This window comes from Periplaneta americana, chromosome 9 (genome assembly GCF_040183065.1).
Source record: "Periplaneta americana isolate PAMFEO1 chromosome 9, P.americana_PAMFEO1_priV1, whole genome shotgun sequence".
NCBI classification, from domain to species: Eukaryota; Metazoa; Arthropoda; class Insecta; order Blattodea; family Blattidae; genus Periplaneta; species Periplaneta americana.
The window spans coordinates 79,071,514-79,096,364 of record NC_091125.1 but is presented as its reverse complement, the minus strand read 5'-3'; the positions used below and the strand labels follow the sequence as shown (position 1 = coordinate 79,096,364).

Here is a 24,851-nt window from a genome sequence, read left to right as displayed (position 1 = left end):
TCACAATGACAAAGCATTTTGTTTGGACTTTCCCAAAAATACATATCTTCCTTCACCTATAAATACAATTTTTCTATGTCTAAAATGTTTTCCTCTTCTGAGGTTAGGTATTTCTCTTCCATTATTAATAATACTAAAATTGTTATACATTTAAAATATATATACCATGAGTATAAATATACATTCAGGTGTCATCTTGTTTTGTACACATAAATAGTGTTTATCATATAATTAGTCGTCTCACTATAAAGAACATTGTCACATATGAAATCTACATGGAACTGTATATACACACATACAACATGAGTTGCTGACAGTTATGGGAAGGATATTATCTTATACAAGCTCTTGTAATGAAATTTATGACTCATCCCCAATATTAACAACAAGAGAATACTTCCATTATTATCCAGTCATTTTACTAAGCCCACAATTGCTTGAGTATTTCATTGCCCATCCGATATGAGCTCATATAATATGTATGATGGATGATAGGGTAACAATTTACTAATGTTGGTTTGCTAATTCTAAGTATTTTAACCATGTTTTGTAATACAGAACTCTAATGTGAAATCTCAAAATATTTTGTGAAGTGTTTAAAATTGTTACATCCTGTAGATATAAGTAGCTTTATTTTTACCGGTATAATTTAATAATAATAAACAAGTTATTTCAAATTATTTTAAAATCTAAGGATAAATCTGATACAAATGTAGAATAGAAGATACCGTACCAGTAGTTATAAAGTTGAACAAGAATACTCATTAGCATAATAAATATTAAGACATTACAATTTTAATACAAGAATTTCTTACTACCGGTATCTTTTTTCAACCAGCGTATATAAAAGACATTTGTTTTATTATAGTAACTTAGATCAAGTTTTCATCAAGATTTAGAATACGGTTCTAAAAAATTAAAATACTAGTTTATGATTGATTGCTAACATTTCCAGATATGAGTACAATAGCTTCTTGGATTCTGACAGTATAAAAATTCCATTTCTATTGTGACGACATGTAGGAGGAGAAATTCATGACCCACAATGATAGGAGCTAATGATGATCAGAAAAGTTGAATTTTTATGGCGGAAAGGAAATGTGAATTTTTTCCGAAATCTTCCCATTCATAGTCAAAGTTCTACTGTATGCAGTAAATCAATGATAAGGATCTTTTGACTTCGTTCCTCTTTCGTAAAAAGCTAAGCTCAGGATTTTTAGTGGTCACAAATCTTGAACCTAATGGTAAACATATATCTACTCCATCAATGATGACATGTCTCAAAATGTTTTAGTTGCTTTATCTTCAAATGGTGAAATCTGCGTTCTAAATAATTTATAGCAGTGATCTCCTTCTTAAATCTTTAAATGAGGCAGTCTTTGAATTAATTTCCCATTTCTTCTACTTTATTTTCTGTTTTGTCTATCAGAGACTCAAATTATGGTCTCACTACAGACACTGGCCCATAGAATTCAGGGAGTCTGGTGGATTGAGAAACAATTAGCTGGTAATTTTTATTTACTCTGCAACACAAAATCTTTATGTTAAATTGTGTGAACTGAGTTAAACAGAAGTGTCCAGGTCATAACTTCTTTGAAGATCTATTTTTCTTAATCTATAAAATAGCATTCAAGAATATTTTTTAAATAAGGAAGAATAATAAAAAAAAAAATGTTATAATAAGCAAAATTACGGTACTTTGAAAATTTACAAGAATATTTTCGAGCTATTTTAGATCATATACCATATGTTAAATATGAGTAAAGTTCTTCCAATAATTTTGAGAAGAGCTTACAGAAGTACCGGTACGTGGAATATATAGAATATCTTGTCAATTTTAAGAATTCTGAAGACCCAGATTTTTTTTATTCAAATCTCTGTACTTATTCTGCATAATGAGAATATAAAAGAAGAAACAATGTCTTTCACAGTAATTCTATACCCTCGAGTTCAGTAAAATTCATCAGTGATCTATTAGAATACGCAATTACAAAACATGGTTTGTTAATCTGATCTGAAACAACATAAGGAAACTGCTTCAGAATATATGTGACCATCTTGTAAGGAGTATAACAAGATGGTATTAACAAGACCTAATCAATTGGTAATCCCCTAAAGTCGTACCTTCGAGGAGCCCTTCCCCTGTATCTTTGTCAGGCACTATCCCACAGTCTATTGTGTCAAAGAATATTGTCCTAATCAAACTGTCCTCATCAAACACCGATATTTTGGTTTACCTAATAGATGACACACTTTGGAAAACTTATCACATTGTACTGGAAGTAAAATTAATACAACTAAATAAAATTTTCTCCTTATATTGATATTACATAAAAGAATGAAACTGAAATTATAAAATCTCACTAGGCAAGTGTTTTCCAATCTCTTATTTCTGAAAATATGTCGATGGTGTTTAGGTAAAAGAGCTCAACTCTCATTTTAGTGTAACTTTTTTTGTTATAATTAGTGTAATTAGTTAACATTTAATTACAAAACGTGAAGATATATTTTTTGACAATTATGTTTACATTTCTACATTATAAAGTAACTGATAATATTGTGTTAAAATTTAATTAGGCCTATAGCTGTTTCTGAATAAGGTTTCTTCTGTGGGATAAGCCCTTTTACCTAAACACGATCAATATATAGAATTATGAGGCAATGGTAAATTCCAAATACATTTTAAAACGAATTTAGTGTGCTTGTTATATTTTTTTATAATATGAAATTTAAAACAAGAATCTAAAAAATGAAAACTGTAAAACTACAATATTTTGGTTATTATTTTTTTGCATCTAAGATCTGAAAGTTGCCCCACTTTGAATATACCGGTACTGCAGTCTATTAACTTATTATGTCAACCCTATATTCTCTCTTTGTTTTTTGTTTTATCCTCTAAGACATCTCTGTAGTCCCACTAAAGATTCCTATAGTGACATTTTTGGAATCAACCAAGAGATTTGTCTGCAGAGACATTTGTCCGCAACTTAGTAGAGAGAACAAGTAGGGCGGAAATTTTAATTAGAGCATCTGTATCAGGTACGGAGTTCTTTTACACGCTGTGAAGCTACTAGACGGGTTTGTTGAGTTTACTTTCTTTCCAAAGAAAGTCAAACTAGAATGTCATAATCCTCAGATTTAATGATAAATATGGTAATTGCTAGATTACTGAGGGCGACTAGACAAATCAAATTATAAAACATAAGAACAGATTAATTTAATGTATATAATTTTACTTAAAAGAAATACAACACACACAATCGTAGCTGCTATTATCATCATTAGGAAGAAAGTTGAAAAAATAACATTTATGATGAAAATCGTGAAAGGAATAGTTCAATGGCGCTAGAAGAAGAGTATTTAATAGAGCTATTTAAAATTTTGAAGGATACGAAATATAAATTTACAATTTGAACTGCATTTTTTTGTCATGAAGTTCAAAGCAATGTTTGTGTGTTGCAATGTTGTGGAAAGGAAGACAAAAAATTCTTACACGCAGAACTCGATAAACATGCATTTGAAATTGGAAAACACTGGACTAGAAAATTCTAGCCTGGACATTCAAATTAAGAAACATCGAAACCTCTTTAATCAATATATAAACAAAAAAACAGTGATATTTTAGATGTTGTACATACAAACAACAGTTAACCTTTGTCATGCAATATTTTCTACAACAGGGATGGTGAACCATGCTGAGTGTTGAGATGGACACTAAAATAAATTTTGTTACTATTGTAAAAAGCAACATGGTGAAAATAAAGCTCATGTTTTATAAAATAGGCTTTTCTTTTTTTCAGGTTTAAGAATTGATTCCTTACAGCTACTGAGCTACTGAAAAGTATAGGCTAATATTAATTAACGTTCCCATTGTTATGGTAAACTATTCTCATATACAAGAAAGAAAGAAAAGTCATGTAATTCTCTGCAAATATTGCAATGAACAGGTATGAAAATAATGGTATCAAATGAAACACTGTAAATATCGCATTGAATTTTATATTCCACTTTACTGCTTATTAGCCTAATAGTAATAATTTTGCACAAAGAGAAAGGTTCACCGTCCTTGCTGTAGGTAGTTTTTTATAAGAAGGACATCAAATGAAAGTAGATATTCAAACTACACTGCAATCAATCTCTGGCATTTGACATTAATGCATGTTTCAGCAATTCGTTTACATATTAGAATATTGCATGCTCCTTCAATCTTCAACTCATTGCAATTAACATAAACTTGAAAGGATTGTAAAGGAAATATGTCACATGTTCATCACATATGTGATCTTGAAATATAATTTACAATAAATGTAACTTAAATGTCAATCAAGAATCTTTATCTACTAATCATTATACAAATCAGAATTGGAATAATTAAACAAAATTAAAATAAGGAAGTTAGGCCCGTTATGCAAACTCTCAACTTATTAAATGGGAAATTGCAGATGAAGGATCGTACATATTTATTAATGTGTTATTTTATAGATTATCGTTTATTAATATATATTTTTTTTTATTTTCAGTTTGTTATTTGAGAAATGATCAATTTAAGTCCAAAATAAACATTTAACAAAGATCAATGATGTTTTCACAGTTTAAATATATTAACTTGATCGTTTAGAAACACACAAAACTGTAGGGCGAAGAAATAAGGATTTCATGAATATAATAATTTCATTTATTTTAACTTGTTAGTCCTTGTAAGAAAAAATTATAAACGTTGTATAAGAATGAACGTAATTTCTTAAACAAATTTAAGATCTGAGATGAACATTTGAAACTTTAAAGAGAAGGATTGGAATCAATTTCAGAAAATTAAACGTTTTATTAGACGTACTTTAATTTTTTCTACCACAGAAATTTACTTTTCATAATATGAAACATATAAGCCATAAAAATATATTTCTTTTTCTTTTTGGACAAGTATACATTATTGAAGAAATGAAAGTTTATTTTTATAGTTGATTTATCTGTATCACCAGTATATCAATTTAAGTAGGTAGGTAATTATAATGTTACAAATAAATAACTTTATATCATATTTGCCAGGTGAGTTTTTGTTCCAAATGTTACACAGAATTGAATAAATTAATTAAAATTCCAATCATGAGAATAGTCCATTTCATAAAAATGAGTAATTATGGCGGAAAATTATTAAACTAAAAATAAAATTGTTATTGGCTATGACATTTACATTTGCAATCATACTATTGGACGTCTCTTCAGATACAAATGCTCTTGCTGTCAAATACAAAGGGGAAGAGTCCTAGGGAATCTGACAAACTCACACATGCTGCAAAATGTTTGCTGATGAAACTTTTGTGATTTTCGTCTCAGTCTAGAAAAGCTAGCAGCAAGCTGTAACACTTGGTATGGCTACTCTACTCTCAATAACATTATTTTTTTGTTTTGCTAGGAATTCAACAAGTGCCAGGTATAACTGACTTTCACCTGGAATAGCCTTCATGCAATAATTTTCATTCCTTTTGTATACTGAAATCTAAAAATTTACTCCTCTGTAATTAGTGTATACAATTCTAAAGTCTGAAAGTCTATTGTAATTGGAATATGTCCACAAGCCCAGATATGACACTACACAAACCTCATTTCTTAAATTGAAATGTAATAATGGTATCTCTAACGAATTAAAAAAAAAACTAATAGAGTTTTTAGTTTAAAGGGATTATTAACAATACAGCAGTTTATAGAGAGACAATGAAATTTTAAATAATGCAATATCAAAGACAGACTTACATTCCTTTCAAAATATATTTCGTAATCATATTAACAGTTGAGTTATCCACAAAAACGGTTTGTTCATTTACCTTGCTTCTAATTAATATAGGTACTGACTACATATTTAAATCTGTTCGTACAGCAATCCAATGAGTCATTACCACATTATTTAAATTTGTGCCTTTTTAGTCTCGTATGTTTGAGCAAATACTTCCTGTCGTATAACACAAATGTAATATCAACAGCCATTACAAATACTGAAGCAAAGACTCAAACCTTTTAATAATTTTACTATTGGCATAGGCCTATTTGATAAATTAACGCAATTTGACATACGTAAGTCTAAGAAATTTTGCATCTGAAACAATGAGGATATGTAATGGACAAAAACAGTGGATGAGAGGCATGCGTGAAACAGAACACGTTAGTGCTATACGTAGCAAGTACTACAGTACTTTCCATTCTTAACCGATAATACTGTGTGAAGGCAGTAATTATTAGGCCTGCACTATCATGACCTCACGCTGATACATCTTGGTGACTTGCTTCAGTAGTAAAATTAATGTTCATTTCAGAAAAATGAGAGACCGATTTCAAGAGCACTCTCATAAAAATGCTTACAAATCATGCACTACATGAAGTTAAGATACAGACATTATTACATTACATAGACACATAACCATGAATTAACGTAGCTATACAGAAAACTGTTCAAAACTCAAATCCAAATGAACCGAGAATTGGAAATGATCACAACACAGCTAGCAATGAGACAGAAATACTGTGGATATTCAATTACTATAACTCAGAACCTTTAATATGATTAGTGGTGAAATTAAAACTCCAAAATGTTTGAAGAGCAACACTGAAGAAACCAGCACCACAAAACATACAGTACTGAACTGCATCAAATACTGTACGTACTTAAAATTGGATCTTGGGAACAGACCATCATGTGTTATCAGAATAATTAACGAAAATGTTTTCATAGATATGGTTTAAATTAGAAACCAAGGATAAGTAATACACGCGTGCACACACAAAATGTATGAAAGTTAATGAAATGGTAACAATTTTTTTATATCTTTGTAAAACATGTATTCTCATAATCTTAACGAATTTTATATATAAAAACAAAACAGTAAGATGGCCATACAAATTTATTTATTTTTTATACTTGTTAATATTTTGTTTTTAATTTAATTTATCTACACTCGCAGGATTAATTATGCAACACTGATGAAAAACACCACAAACCACGTTCGCATAACCGATCAACATAAAGCAATAACAAACATATAATGAAAAGAGTGCATGCTGTATTTTATGTAGTTACTGAACATAATTGTACAACTATGAAATTGTTATCGCAGTGTCTTCTCTCTTAATATTTTAAAGAGAATAATAAGAAAATATCAGTGTAATTACATGAGTAAATAACAAGAATGTACTGGTATGTAATAAAATGTTTCGAATTTTGTTAGATTATGGCACAGAAAATACCTTAAGAGGTCAAGGCAACGTCAGAAAACTAATTTAAAACTAAATTATTATATAAATTAGTTTAATGCTACAGGTGCCACAAGATTGTTGTTTTGTGGTCATAAGTGTCACCACAGACAATATACAAAATATTAATACCTGTGTGATACTTATGTTAAATGGAAGGTATTTCTAATAGTTTATTTAAATTTATTCATTTTTGAAGTTAAGAGTTAAATTGTTCGCAATGGAAAATAAAATCCAAGTTTTAACTAATTAGCATCTATTTGTTCAGTAATTGTGTTAATGACATTAAATATGCATGATTTTAAAGTAATGTGACATTTTCTAACTAATAAGCTATTTTAAATTATAACTCAGAATTATTATACGTATAATGTCCTACAATTGAGTTCAATGTGTCACTTCTACAAAATGGTTATTTCTTGCCTAACATTCCAAAATACAAAATTTCTTGGTTTCTTGAAATGGGGAATTCTATACAGGTAGATATTAAATGTATTTTCTGGTATTGCAAGTAGTTTGATAGAACACAGAAAATAATTATTATATATTTATAATAATTTTATTGTTATTTTCAATTTAAAATGTTACAAGAATGTAATGTGCAATGTATAAAATTGCTCTTATTTTTAATTGATTAAATTCCATTACTAATATAACTCTGTATTACATGCATTAAAGTGAATAACATAATAATAATGGCAGCAATTATTTTTAAAATTTTTTAATACAAACAATAATAAGAAATCAATTATGTCACAAAATAAAGTCGCGTCAGAACTTCCCTTTCGTACTTTACTCAATTTTAAAATTTATTCAAATGGATAACAACTTCACGATTACGTATTTCTTTCTATTTTTGAAATTTTCCTACATTAAATTTTTACTTACACTTACTGGTAACTATTAATTTTTATTTTATTTTAAAACATGCCATAATTCCTCTTTCCTCAATCACTTCCTTAATTAGAGCCCACTTATTATCACACATGCAGCTCTTCATCATAAATTTCTCTTTTAACCATGAAACTGTGATCATTGCTTTATCTGATCATGAATACTTTATTTATTTATTTCCAAATCTTATAAGGTTATTTGTAATTTAATTCTACAGCAATAATCAATATCAATCACAAATTTATACATTGCACACAAATTATAAACTTTACTAAGAAATTAAACGATCTTAAGTGTGTCATTTCTTCAGAAATACTAATATTTTTTTTAATATGAAGAATTAGATCTCGACTTTCTGGTAACGATACTTCCTACAATAGGAGAAGAGTGATTCATATAAGTTTATCTTTTATATTATTATTAGGATTTTAAGAATCATAGTAATACTCTTTGAAAACATATACCGTTAAGGAATATGGTTTTTTCAAGGCAACCATAAACATTTTATGTCCTCATCGGAAAAATTCCATATGCAAAAAAAATATATAGTAAAGGAGAACACATTTATTCATTTAATGCATTTTAGTCAGTATATCATAATTAAAGATAGAAATTTACCCATAGAGACTAAAGGTTAGGCATGCATAGAGTATTGGTTGTACGCACGAGAAACGTGTCCCCATTCAATTGCTGTGATACAAAACACATTTCGGTTGTAATCTGGCCATACTTCAGGCTTCACGTCAATCATGACGTAACGATAGTCTAAGCACAACTAACCTAATATCCTCATGTTGTGGTATAAATTCCTAGTACCTTTAATTACAATGCTAGGTACTATAACAATCAAGAGATCCAAATTATAGAAACACTGGGAACATACTACTTTTGAATTGAAATCTATTATGGTACTGAAAAAGAACAGTTCCCGCCTTACTGAAATTTATGATTTCATAATACGTGGGCGAGAATAATAATAATAAAATTAACTTATGTCAGAAAATATTAGGAAAGAAAGTGTGGGATCCAATGCCCATCCTGTTATCTCTAGAATAATTTCTGCGCTATTAAGCTTGGTATGCGATTACAGTTTCAACTTCCTACTCTTCAATTAATTCAGACAGATTAATTAAAGTTTAATTATTCAGAATTTTAAGTAAAATATTGTGTTTGAAAGAGAGTTCTCAAAGTCATGGACACACTAGAAATATAATTTTTCTTTAAGATTTTAATAAAAGACGTAGTTTATATATTAAATGTGAAGTAATGAAAGGTAGGTTCTTAAATCTCTACATAATTGACTTTATCGCGAGAAATACTTTCTCTAGTCATGATGATAAAATGTAAATTATAAACTTTATAAAATTAATTATATTATAACCAAGTAAGCCTATATAACTACGTGTAAAGTGTTGTTCTAGAGATCTTAAAAAAATAAATATAATTAGAAATCGGAAATGAAATTCAATATACCGAAACTTTTTTTGAAAAAAAAAAAAAAAACATTTTTCTTATTAAACTTAAAATTCACCATTTTTACTTTTGTATAGCATAGCAGTTTTGAAGTTTTTATTGTTAGATCGACTCATAAAAAACTTACAGAGAACTGCGTTAAAAAATTCAGGGGCACACAATGAAAATAATTTGTAATAACCAAGAGAGAATGAACCATTAAAGTATTTTTATTCTATGGGCAGTAAGAAATTGTTCCATGTTTTGAAATGTGATCTAATATTAATAAATATGAACTACCAGTACTTTTTTTTTATTAATCCCTAACTTAATACCCACGTATTTTTATACTGATTAGTGGAAGTAGGCGAATTTTCTCTTTCTCTCGCTCAAATGTTCCTTAATTATACTAAAACACACAAATACAAATAGAACAGGTTCTCAAAAAGAGAAAACATTTTGAAAATCCAAGAAGTGTTAACAGCAGGGGGTGACCTACAATTCTACACAGACGGAAAGTAATGTTAGGAAGCACTACATCTATCCTGGAAGTGTAAGGATATATTAAAATTTCTCATTTCAGCTTTAAACTTATTAATTTTTCTTCTTTATGAATCAAATTATGATATTTGAAACTGAAACAAATCTAGTCATTGTACAAGATTTGATTACATACTACATGACTCTGAAGCAATTATATCAATGAAACTTAAGTCTTCAAAACTTAATAATTTATTGTGTACGCGAAGACCTTTGAATTAAAGTGAGAATAAAATAGCATCATATCTGGGACTTGTTACTGCTACTTACACAACTGATAAATACCCTACGTTCTGTTGAAGTCTGTCATATATTGGTTGAGACTGATCACATTACAGTTTCATTTAAATATAATAACACACTGACATTTAACAATAGGCACTACGATTCTGGTTTCTTTGGTTTGTCAATAAAATCTAAATTATAATAAAATGAACATACGACTCCCCCGTATATTTTAACAATTCAAGTTCCATTGTTCATGTTATGGAGTTTGCATCGTATAGAAGTTTGTCCATGCACTGATATAGTTTATGAAAGAAAAGTCACTTTTTATACCTTTATTTAAATACTGTACTGGATTATTTATTTTCATTTTTATTACTGGTATTAATTATTTATAACACTACAATTATAATATTATAACCGCTGTTATTATCCTTACCTTATTTTATTCTTTTAAATCTTTCTGGAACCCCCATATTTTTCAATCCGCATTGGTTTTAAGCAAATATATATTTGTTTATTTATATTAATATGCCTTGCACATGGACAAACTTATGTAATAACATTTAAACACACATGATACATTTCAAATCCATTCCGTTACCTCTAAAAGGAATAACTTGTTAACATTAATCAAATAAATAATTACATGTCAACATGTAACAAGAAAACAAAAAAACATGTGCTTTATGAGAAATTGCTCGTAAACACTGATCTATGGACCAGAATTGGATTCAGGCACAGTCTGACAGGTCTCTGATTCTACAGAAATTGTTCCAGTCTTGAAAATCACACTGTCATCTATAGCATAGTTAGGAGATCACACATTCCTATTCATACAAAAGCATGTACAACCTGCATTCTGTAGGTACAGCAATGCAAAATATCATTCCACAATGTTCTATAACAAAATTATTAGGGAAGTCAACGTTATAACATTGACAGCAAGGTTCTTATTTTTAGCAGCAATACACTCAATTTGGATTATTCTTAGTTTCATCATAACCGGTACCAATTTACAGCAATTAAGTACTTATAAAATGTCATTATATATTATCGAAAATAAAAACAAATTTCCATTAGCAGCACAGTATTTAAATGACTAAAATTCTGAATATATTATGATATTTCTTTTGGTAATATATTTCTACAACCAGCACTTATCTTACAAATATAACAAAGAATAATAAAGAATGTTCTCAATTTCAGAAACTTCAGATCACAAGGTGGTGTAAGAAAATATGACTTCCCATTATTACCTTTCTGTTGCTATCAATGTTCCTTAGCACAATATTTAAGCCAGAATCAACTTTATTTAAATTAACATTTTGATAACTTATACAGAACGATTTTAGAATTTGTATTGGAACTTATCTAATAATAATGTTCGAGGTTTTAAATGAACAATTGCGATATATAGTAGGCCTTCAATAGAATATCTCAGTGAATTTATGTAATAACTTGTACTCTTCGATCTGCATGGAAGTGTTTTTTCCTCTGTCATACGTACCATATGTATTTAACGAACTACACTACAAAACTTAAATTCTGGTTCCCAAAATAACGAGATGGAAATATCACTGATCACAAATTTAACGTAGATAAATAACGATAAATTTACATAGTTAAAGCTACAGTTAATATTTTAATACAAGAGGGAGAACAAATTAATTATGTCTTTAAGAGGTAGTTAGATTCTATTTAGAATCTGAGGAACTACTTCAGTATTAATAAATACCAGTACCGGTAATTTCATACACAAAAGACCTAAGTAGAAGAAAAATGTTAATATCAGAAGAATTTTTATAAACTACAATTTTAAAAACGATCAAGTACTTAACAATTCTTTTATGAGTACATTACACTAGGTACAACAATACTTCAGTAGTGCAAAGAATTAATCGTTAATTAACAGTTTCCCCATTAACATTTACAGAAAGTTTATCAAGATTAATCCACAAGGTCAATTTCAAATAAATGCGTTTATTAAATTTTTCTTAGAATTTTAGTGGAATTTCAGTTCATTCTGTAAGAAATAAATGTATAAAATACAATTTTTCACCTGATACATATAAAACGTATCATTTTCACTTTGAAATCTTACTTGTTACAAAACTAAGCAAGCATACACACATATACAGTAATTTGTATATATTTTTGTAGTAGTGATTCAAAGTGCTTGCACGAGACAATTCATTTTCACATAAGAAAGTTAAAATGTTTGGAATACAGATGGAGTGTTTTTATTACATTTCTGACCACTTTTTCATTATCCTACAAGTACTGGTAATAATGCTTATAGCCTATTCATAATTTTGTTACTAAATTTAAATTCATTATTTTGATATTCATAATAATATAGGTACTGATAAACTGTCACCTAATATTATAATAATTATGATACTGGTACATAACATATAATGGTCAGAGAATGATAAAAACACTTCGTATTAATAGACGCAGGTGTTACAGTGCTGAATTAAATAAAAAAACTTACAAATATTATGTATGATTGCAATTCTTAATACTTCAAGAAGTGTACAATATTACCAGAACAAGTATACAATCTTGGAACATATTCTCATGATGCAAATACAATTTTGTTATAGGAATACTTCGGCTTCCCACATTCTAGATCTGAACTTTAATCTATGCCTCAAGAGGACACATACACAATCGAAATGTCACATCCTGAATCCAACTCTAGTGACAAGTTGACTATATATTACGCAGCACAATACGTTATGTGCGTTGCATCAAATGATATAACAGTGTCCTGTCCTTACATACATTCACACACACATACCGCATACATAATAAACGCCTCATAATTTTACGGCTGCTAAAATAGGGTATAATAACTCTGTCAGTGCAAATCATTGCATAAATAATTACAGAAAATGCCTCCAAAACACATACAAATGAATAAACAAATCAAATAAATATTGTGCTTTGATTGTCTTTGTCATATTCTTGGCAAATGAAATGAAATATAATTCGTTAAAATATTTTGAAAGATTTCTTTTTTCACTGTAGGAGCTTTTGTAAGATTTGTATTATGAAACAGCTAAAATAAAAAGTAACAACAATGATTTCACGTTCCAAATTGCTTGTTGCAATTAACTAAAAAATGTTTAGCTACATATTTTTGGTGACAAAATTTATAATTGGCCCCCTAAATTTCAGTGATGGATGAAAGTTGTTGGAAGTCACCATTCCAATAAAATGATTGCATGCAAGAATCTGGGGAAGCTAAGAACTATATAAAAAAAATACAGATTAAAGCGCATACAAATACAAACAACCTCCAAATACACTGACTCCAGGTTTTTTTCTAACTAGAATAGAAAGTCCATATATTCACAGGTTTGCTGTTTTTTCCACATATGATAATACTAATTCCATTGCTAGCCTTCCACATCTTTAAATTAAGTGATTTCAGAGTTGTAACGTGGTATTGTGGTACATACGGTATGTAACAATTGTAATTTAATAACAAGAATCTGGATCTCGTGAAGATCAGCTCTGTAACCACAAAATGTCTAAAATATGTTTAATACATTTAGTGTTTCATAACTTCAAAACCATGCAATTTGATAAAAAAAATGAAGTTCTTATGTAAGGACCTAAATTGACTTTATGTTGGTTTCTATTTCAAGAATAAGTTCACCCGTGAAATGTGTGATTGATTCCTATTTGTTGCCAGTAAAAGCTGTGGAAATTGTAATACACTTTCCAATCATAAATGAATTGCCAGAGAAATGACTAAAATAATTTTATTATACGAAGAACAATTTATTTAATTTGCTTTCTGGTTTCTTAGAGTACCGGTACTTATTATTATTTTCTTTTCATAATTCATACAAATTTCGAACATTTTGCATACCGATACTACTTATTATTTAAGAAGTTTGTTAGCAAATTGAGGATTAGGCTTGAGTTATTGTTGGTCACACTATCTGTCAGGGATGGGAAACAGCCACTGTCAGAGAGCTTAGCTTCTCCCGCTACAGTTGCTGTTGTACGTAGATACTCATGTTGACTGCTCTGTTTACAATACGAGTTTCCCACCCCTGGTGTAGGCTATAAGCTCGTCCAATCTTCTCAGCATCTGGGTCAGTACCAGTATTGAAATGCCAGTTTTAGTTTTGGATATATATTACTGACTATCGTGTTGCAAATGTTGTACATTCCATTGCTTTCTATTCTTATTTTTTTTTTCTTATACATTAATTCTTCTATAGTTCAATCTTGTAGTCTTACAAATCTCATGTACTGCTTATAGTTTCTGCGCATTTTTTTCCTATGGAATCCAAATTTCGCTGTCATACATCAGTAACGTTTTTGAAACTATGAACAAGTAACTTATGTGTTTTCCAAATGTAAGCACAGTTATTGCTGTGATTTTATTGCATTTTATATTTTTGCATCAATATTATTTCTTTCTAATGATACGAAAATTACTATCTAATTAAATTGACAAACTTGCGTGACTTTCGACTTGCATGTCAACATTTGTATATTCTTACAACACAATTCCATAGCTTTTATTTTGGGAATGAATCTTTTCATCCTGAATTATTTTAGTAACTTTGTTTAGCTCATACATTGCAATTAAGTAATATCTCCTCAGCTGTTGCCAGAGTCATCTTATTGTCGCATTCAGTAATGGCTGAGTAATTCTTAAGAAAGTATAATAAATAATTCGTTAATGGCAAACTGATAAATTTTACTCAATGATATACGCTTCAAGTATGGTACATTAACATATCCCTGTTACTAATATGACAAAATAGGAATTCTTCCAGTGCTAACTTAATTAATATTAGTAATTAATTAATAGAAAATGAATTTTCTCCTTTAATGCACATGTTAAATTATAGGCTATAATAAATAATAGTTTGAAATAAATTATTTATAATAATCATCTGCTATTATTATACGAATTTTAATTTAAAGTTATGAAATGCTAATTATTATTTAAATTTTAGACAATCTGTGTAAGAGCAAGGTATCGTACTGTGTAAAAATTTAGTAGTTGTATCATGTCGATCAATTTTTAACAGAATTGTTGTCAGGGCTGACTTTATTACATTGAAATAAAACAAACTATTAATTAATACACTATTTAGTGTGTTACATCATAATCAAATTTCAGGGTCCTTAACTGGAATGCTAACTGGCTTATTCAGTAATTACTATACTATTAACAATTTTTATAGGAGAACAGGAAATTATGTTTAACTACCGGTACATTTATAATTTTCTTTCTTGTTCGAATATTGACAATGTACGTTAAGCAATAGTTAGCTTACAATTAAAGTACATCTCAAAATGGAGGCTCAAGCACTACCGCAAAGTAGAGAAATTTTTTAAAATTTAGTTCAGGACTTAAACCTCATTTCGAAATTTATTTTTCATTATTTGTTTCACTGATCTAGTTATTACAAAAAGATAAATAACAATAACCTGTTTCAGTATTTCGCACAAATGACACACAAAATCTATTACAGAAGAGAAAACTGTTTTACAACTTGCCTGAGGTCATGTTTTTATACTTGTTCAATGGAAATGCATATTGCAGTTAGAATGTAAATAGAGATCAATTGAACATACCGTAATCACGATAATTTTTTATGATTTTATTAATCTGTTTTACAAGTTGCAGTAGAACCTCACTTACCGAAATAATGGAGCACGCATTTTTTTGGGCCATAACATGCACTTTTTTCTTAAAAAAAATTGTCTAAAATATAATCTTCGTCTTATATTCCTGAAATCCATGTCAATGTGAGAGCTCCATGTCGTCCTTACCCTACATCAAGACTACAAATAAGGGTGAATGCCCTTTAAGGAATGCAGTAGGTAGTGAAATCTGCTCTCCACAGTCTCAGTTCACTTGTTTTTGTGTTCAGTAACAATCCGTGGATATATATTTGTCCATTCAGGTGAAAGTTATTTTTTGTTCACCTACCCCATACCTCAAGAATTTGTGTGGAACCAGTTATGACTGAATGAGAGGTGACAACTTATTCCGTGTGTATTATATAAAGTGCATGATTTTGCTTTACACTCTTACATGTATTAATACTGCACAGTCTTCCTTTCACTACCAAAAATACTAACCATGGATTATAAAAAAAAGTTATCTAAAACGGCTCTGCTTCCTTTTGCTCGGATAAACAAGGTTCTTACTGTGTCTCATTTAATTTTTTTTTTTCACAACTGAGATATACTGAAACAAGCTAGAAGATTAATATCAACTATAACAGGAAAATTCTTTGCTCAGGCTATTAAGTTAGAACAGATCAGAATAACGAAAGAATAAAATATAAACTTAAAGCAAAAGGAACATGAAAGAGAAGGTGGTTCGTACGTAACAGCTAGAAAACTGATGGAACTTTAATATTCCTATAGTACGGTAATAAAGACAGTCCTGTCTGAAAGTGTGGACAGAGTGCATTTAGATGATTTCACTAGTTTCTTAATGCCCTAAACAAATACTCCCGAATCCTGCGGGAGATTATGCTTCTAATACAAGTTTATTGGCATTTATTTCAAGATATCAATTTATGCTGTTATTGTCAATTACTTCTCTTGCAACCAGGCAAGCGAAGTGAGCAAGCATCATGGTAGGGGATTGGCACAAAGTCTCCATTTCTTTACACGTATAATGCATGTGTTCAAACATTACAATTGTTAGGATATCAGAAAACAGAACATTCTACAAAATGTCTAAAAAAGTGTGTGTACCGGTACCAACTCCAAAGAGTTAACAAAATAAAAAAAATTTCTAGAAGCTGGAATCCTGTTGTAGGTTCCATTTATGAGATCTAACTAGGATCACTTTAAAAATTATTTACTGAACTTCAATTTTTATGTAATTGAAGGCATACTATCTTAGTATTTAGTAGTGCATAAATGCATTATTCCTTTGATAAATCATAATAAAATTTGAGGAGCTCTTTCATTAGTATCATTTAAAATTTTAATTTAAAGTGTGTACTTATACAGGTATGTATTTCTTGTAGTAGACGATTTTTTTGTTACTTTTCTTATATTATTTTAGAGGTTAGAATAATGGATGCTTAAGAATTTATTGAACTACGATGGCTTTTAAAGTCGTATTAGGCCTGTAAAATTGAAAAAGAACTTTGTTCATAAAAATTTACACATACAAGCAAAGTATGAGTACTGGTACCATACTGGTACGCCAGAAAATAGGAACAACAATAATAAAATAGAGGATAATAATTTACTGAACATATTATGATACAGGTGTAAGTCCGAAATAATTAAACGAACTAATCAGAGAAATTTATGTAAAGGTTGTGACATGTATAGATAAAATGTAATTTATTTCTTCTAATTTTGGATAATGACATTATACAAGGAATTTCTGTAAAACTTTTATAGCGCAAAGCTATTCAAAAAATATTGTTTACTGCAGCAGTGCACATCCAGAGAAATAAAAACGTTATTATATTTAATTTTTTTTTTTAGTATACTGGTAATTATTTCGTAATTTTTAACACTAATGAAGTTTCTGAATATTAGGTTTCCAGTACCTACATAATTTAAGTTTAAGAAAGGCACCAGCAGTGATTTAATTGGAAAATAATATTTAATACAGGATATTATATGATCTTTTAACTACCGCCAAATGGATTCGTAATGTGTGTCAACTTGGCATCCACATGTTCTAACATGCATTGTACGTTTATTTTCCGAAACAGGGTTCTGGTGAGTTTTGCTCCAACTAAACCACTGGGCACCAGTAAGCAAATTATAGTTTTATTTCCGTAAAAGAACTTCAAATTTTATCTGAATTATATCTATTTAACAGTAACTCAGAAACATAAATGGTATATTCATTTCGATATAATAATTCTTCTTATTGATTAGTAGGCCCACAAACTAATCTCCAAAACATTATTTTTGTAAAGTCAGTGAAGTGTTATGTTTCAGGCGTAATGCAATAATAGTTTATAGTATATAGTAATGGAAACTAACAGCGCTGCAATATTGTCATGTTTAAACGCCAATATGAAGAACAGTGTCGATTATAATATATTAATACAGGCTATAATTAAATTCATTGCATATTTCCAAAGAAATAAACATTCCAATTAAATTTTAAAGTGTGTGGAAAATGCTTTCTTTAACTGGTTACTGTTATAGTGAACAGGATTCCTGTTTTAAAAACAAATAACTTCAGTTCAATGGGAACAAGTAAAGGGTTTTAATTTTGGGTATACATATCAAGCAGAGGTGATGGTAGTGTAGCAGTAGCTGCAGTCATGTGATAATAATGCAAGTAAGTTACTGCTACTTCTATTTCAATAATGATAATAATGATAATAATAATAATAATAATAATAATAATAATAATAATAATAATAATAATAATAATAATAACAACAACACTTTCTTGCTGTGTTCAGTAAGTACCTTTCTTTCTTTGTTCTTCGCACTACTGGCTGTTCCCTTTTCTTTGTCATTACTCAATGTAATATAACTTAAGTGCGGTGTTTACCCTAAGAAGAACTGTTAAATTACTTTTAAAATGTCACTGAAGCGCAACTCAAATTCAGTACAATTTTCACACAAATTTACAAATGCATTTTGGCACTACATAAACTCTGAAATCACCGGATAATAAAGATGAATAAAAATTCTATATTACTAAAAATTATTTGACATTTCATATGCTTCACATTTTTTTAATGAAATGTACGGAATGTTCTAGGCACACCAATATTCGTTTTGTGATACCAGTCATGCAGCTATGGTGAGCACCTCAACAGACTGGTGGATGCCGAGATTAACATCCCACAAGTCTAGTCTCCTGTATCTAACCGTATTTATTCAAACGTGGGATGCTGGGTACCTACATGTGGAACAGGTCAATCCAACAATAGGACACAGGTAATTGTGTAACAACTTTTCATTTCTTTTTTAGTCTCTAGTCCAGCGATTCGTTAAGTATTTAAAATGTTACATTATAATTACCGATAGAATATCTATGAATTTGTAACATATTCATTAGAATAACGAACAAAAAGATTCATCAGAGAATATTCACAATAATTCAATAAAAAAATAAATTTGCTTTTACCTGAAGTACGAACCGCTGCATTAGACGTGACACCATATGTGATAAAACTTGCATGTTTCACATAATCGTAAAAACATAAAATATTTATCATATTCACATATGTGAAACATAATAAAAGGTGGTTTACATTTAACATTCTTTCACAGTCAAAGATATGAATTTTCTTCTGTAACTTTCTGTAATGAAATTGTCAGAGTTGTAAACATTATTTGTATAGGGTAACAGTTAGTATTGTATATGATTTAATTACAAATATTTACAATTACAAATCTATATTCTCAGTTGACATGGATATAAAATAGGTTATGCGATGAAATGTGATCAACCCATCCCAAGATTCAAGTAAATACGGTGACTGTGAAAATTACTCTGTTTGAATGTTGTGGTGGGGCACTACTCTGGTTTCAACCTGTGCCACTGGACTATTGTCTGACGTGGTTTGGTGATCATGTCTTGCCAGTGTTTCGTTTCTGATGCACCGGAGCCATTCTTTCCTGTAGCAACCAAATAACACATTATCGAAAAATAGATTACATTATTTTTTTAGTTGAGCACAAAGCCTTCATTTGCAGGAGTAATTTCCTGCCCAGAATATCTCCCTTCTCCAGAAGCTTGTTTTCTTCTTATTTATACATACTGGTATATTTATTTTCATATAGATCTATATCAAATTTTAATGATTTATTTAGGCCTACAATAAAATACCGTACTACTGGTAACGAAATAGAACAATGTCAGCTCACACTTCGAAATGTAACATACGATTTAGGAATTCAACTCAGAAGACTTCTCATAGTACGCTAATATTATTATTTTTTTATGACGTTTCTACATTTTCTGTGGTTTGCATCCACTCTGAAAATTAATTTTGGCTAGTTTTTAGTATTGGTTTATAATCACTCATGTTCTTCTGCTGCTGACCACATAGTTCGTAATATAAGGTTTATATCAGGTAGTGCAGAAAGGGCTTATGACCCCTCAAGAAATATTTCGAAATTAACTAAACACATAATTATAAAGTGTGCCATAACTTACATTACTTATTCCTTAATTAATTTTGTTAAGTGATGAAGAATCGGTGGAGTGGAGAAAAATTCTCTCCGCCACTGGGATTCGAACCTGGGTTTTCAGCTCTTCGTACTGATGCTCTATCCTCTAAGCCACGCCAGATTCCAATTCCGATGCCGGATTGAATCCTCTCAGTTTAAGCTGCACCATTTAGTTTCCCTTTAGTGGCCAACCCTCATGCACTGTATCACAGATGTGTGACCGTGGCACAATGGCTGTACTAATGTACAGAGGTGTACTCATTACGAGTGACTAAGTGGCCGGGATCCGACAGAATGAGTGCTACCTTAAATGACTAAGTGATTATATACGCATATCATATTAATGCGATGTACCGAAGTATATATGATATTTCAGTGCAGGAATTCTGCATTATCATTATGATGAAGGATTGGAGAATTTTTCTCCACTCCACTGATAATGCAGAATTCCTGCACGGAAATATCATATGTACTTCGGTACATCGCATTAATATAGTTTTGTTAAGTATTTGATAATTTATTTTACTTCCACTAACGGTATGTTATTTCTTTTAGTTTTATTTGAAATTATTGTTGTAAAAATTAAGATAAAATAATAGAATTTCATTTGAAAATGATTTAGTTTAATAGTCCCATGCTTACATTATTCTTATAAGCAGGTAAATCCTTCTTGCAACTGTTCATGGTTGCAGGTATGTCAAGGTCCACATAATGATTGGAGTACCGGTGGTTGCTATTCGCTAGATACTGACAGTTGCGTGTCAATACAATGATAGCGAGACTTGTATTCCTTCCATCAGTAACTATAACTTGGTCTACCTACAAAAGTCTAGTTTAGAAGTCTAGTTGATGTACTAAAATTCTTAAATTACGCGTAACTGTTCGAAATCGAACTCGTATTCAAATGAACTTATTTCAGGGATAAGCTTCTTAATTATGGATCAATCTTCGTGGATCATTCTATATACATTTGTTCACAAGTCTTTTTACCAATATTTGATTATACTCACTTGTTTATTTGACAATGGAAAATCTTAGCTTACCTGCTAATAAGATTCGGCCAATCAATTCATTCCTTCCAATATTATCGAAGTCCATAACCATAACATCCAGGGAGCATTCACGAATCTTTTCCCACGGAACGTTGAAGCTGAATGTTTCATTGAAGATAGGGTTCAGTGTGCATTTAAAGATGGGTGTCTTGCGTTTCTCAATCCGTTTGTCACCGAATTGAAGCCATACCTTTACATATGGATCTGTCAACAGAAAATGTTACCGGTAATAGTAACATATTTTACAGAGTTTGAAATTAATGGAAGGTGAGAGGAAGCCAGGTGTTTCCTTTCTCTTAAATTTTATTCTCAACTACTAGGTACATAACTTTCCCTTGAGGATTGTATGTTTTAGAATCACTAGCGGCTATTGAGAAGACTCTAGTGTTTGCTGCTCTTCTTGTGGAAATAATTTATGATGCGTATTGTTTGAAGTATTGTTTAAGGTACGGTATGTAAAATACGCGCATATTTTTAATATGCGTAAGCTATAAGTCTAACATTACAACGTTTTCCTTTTGCTAGATTCGTTTGTCATAAGCGAGACCTTTCATAATTAAACTCTGGGAGTCGCTACTCATCAGAATGTAGTTATTTTAAAAGATTCAAAAACAGTTATAGAAGATAATCTCAAACAAAATATGAAAAAATTTTCATACCTTGCAATATTATGTCAGATTCAAAATCTCACAAGAGAGCTGTATTACAATGCGTACAACTCTACTATGTAATCCTGCTATAGAAACTGAAAATCTTTAAACTAAAATGTATACTAATTCTACAGAAGTACACCATGGACTAGTCATTCACTGCAGTTAAATCGTACATGAAAGAAATCATAATATCAACATAATCTATAAAACATACTGGAACAAAACAGAAATAAGAAACAGAATTTATCTCTTTTGTTCAGAAACATAAATATTATTCCCAATACTTCATGTAAATCATCTGTTGGCCTCTTCAGAATTACTACAGAATGTATCATTAGGCACCAATATAGTATCAACGTATTATATTTTCTGTGCACCGCGTGAATAGGAAAATTATGGAAAACTAATATTTTTAGTTGCTTCATCGATAACAGCGATAACAGAGAATTCTCTCACGTGGTCATTTTTGTTTACTTCAGCAACATTAGAACAAGAAGTGAATCTCATGACCTTGAATTAAGCACTTCGATATCCGACTACTCTGAACTAGACTTCGTCTAAGTTAGTGAATAGGCTAAAATTAGTGTCGTACCAGACTTTCCATTGATGTCCTTGGCCTTGAGGTTGCGAGCTTTGAGGAGTGTTAGAGTGAGGACGCTGTTGCTAGGGTGATAGCACAGCGACGTGAGGAGCTCTCCACACTTGTCTTTCGCTGGTGGCTTCAGAGCCTTCCAGAATGAAGGCTTCTCCGACAAGTCCACCTGCACGTAATGAGACAGCATCTTACATTAATTGGAGTGCTTATTGTGATTCCGTTTTTATGTTAATTGGATGGCATCTTGGATAATAACGCGCACTCATTCACCCAGCTACTCTCTCTCTCTTTCTTTTTTACTCACTTTCTCTCTCTCCCTCACATTCACATCCTCTAAAATTTTTCCGTTGTTTCGTCATTCAATTGATCTAGTCCAGTTCGGGGTAGTTGGCTCAGTTCAGTGTATTTAGTCAAGTTAGGTTTTTTCAGGCAGATCAAGTAAGATTGGCTTACTCATTCCGGTCAGGACAGGTCGAGTCAGCATAGGTCGGTCCAGGCAAGAACCAGTCATATCAGGAAAAGGGAATTCGGAATGCCTTATTCCTGTAATATTAGTTTTGCCTCACTTCATGACCCATTTTCTCAGTATCTATTATGTTTCTTTGATGTCAAGAGTGTGCCATTTTACTCTCTAAGCAGAGTTACTAGATATCCATATACTTTACAGGCTAATGATATCATGGCTGAGCATTGCTCAGTAGGGATGAACGGAGTTCGGTATTATAAAGTTAGAGAGTGAAACTTGTCCGTGCTTGGCATCCCTGATGTAAAGGAACTGCAATGTTCTAAGAGTATTTTTATGACTTTTAACACGAGTTTTTTTATAATTTTATTTAAATTACCGGTACTTAAAATATTTTGTGATTAAATATTGCAAATTAAAGGGATAATTATTATTCAGTTCATTTTTTTTTCTTTAAAAAATATTGGGTAGTTCTATGTTAAAAGTGAAAATAGTGAGTAGGGTACTGGTACAGACCGATTATTTAGTCCTGATAGCTCAGCGACGCGAAAGAAGGGAAGTAATAGGAGTAGTGGGGAGAGTTCCAGAGTAGAGATAAGGGCGAGCGGTCGGTAAAGGCATGCAGTACAGCTTAACCATACTGGAAACACAACGCTATACCGCATGCATGACATCCAATCGCTCTGACTGCAGGCAACAAACTAACCTGAACATCCCTTGGCGTAACTTAATGGACTTGCCTGACCCAGGCGCAGACTGCCGGCGACTGTCTGGACTAAATAATCGTACTGTACATGTGATAAAAATTGCATTACTTCATGTCTCATAGAAGCTGAGAAAATAGGGTACGGTACAATTTAACATTATAGAAATGGGACATTCCAAACTCTTTAAACCAGTCAGGTCAAATCAAGTAAGTCAAGTCAGATTGGTCGGTTGGCCAGGCAGTTAGGTCGGATAAGATCAGGTCACAACAGTTAGTAAGCTAACTAACTCACTCACTCACTCACTCACTCACTCACATTAATTTACACTCCAAATTACTGATTGACTCACGCACTTCGAAGTTCTTCCTTTCCTCCATCCATCAATCAATCCGTTTATTTATTTTTTTATCTATCATCCTTTCATCTAATCATACATTCATCCACTCTATCTCTTATTCTGAAACTAAAATTCTATCTAATTAAATTAGTATTTAAACTAAAATATTAGAGTTTCCGCATCTTCGTCTTCCGTTAAACGGCTCGCTATGTTGGCGTCAGTAGTGAAGTATTTGGTAACGTATGTTCGCGTTCGTAAAACTTCGGAAAGAATCGTAAGGGATCTGTGCACGTGTTCCTTTAACGTAAGGTTCAGTTATATGACATTTTCCGCTCAGTTAATAATATTTATCATGTCGTAGCTCCTATGATAGTCAATCAATCGTATTTTTTTTTTTTTGATTGACAGCTCAATGTCTAAGAAAAGCAGAGAAAAAAAATTCGAAATTAAAATCTTTCTTGAAAAGTGAGAAATAATTACTAACTTCGATGTGATCTGTTCAGAATAGACATTGATTAGTGGCA

At 30.6% G+C, this 24,851-nt stretch overlaps 1 protein-coding gene across 2 annotated transcripts in view; it reads right to left on the bottom strand.

Moving 5' to 3' along the window:
- The window catches only part of LOC138706130 (synaptotagmin-7-like), a 531,126-nt gene continuing 506,275 nt past the window's right edge, over nucleotides 1-24,851 (bottom strand). For both annotated transcript variants that reach the window (XM_069835119.1, XM_069835118.1), the window contains 3 exons: nucleotides 22,818-22,986; nucleotides 21,564-21,776; nucleotides 1-19,965 (listed from right to left, as the gene is read on the bottom strand). In XM_069835119.1, the coding sequence (XP_069691220.1) occupies nucleotides 19,865-19,965; nucleotides 21,564-21,776; nucleotides 22,818-22,986 (483 nt within the window). In that variant the 3' untranslated portion in view covers nucleotides 1-19,864. The remainder of the gene's footprint in view (nucleotides 19,966-21,563; nucleotides 21,777-22,817; nucleotides 22,987-24,851) is intronic.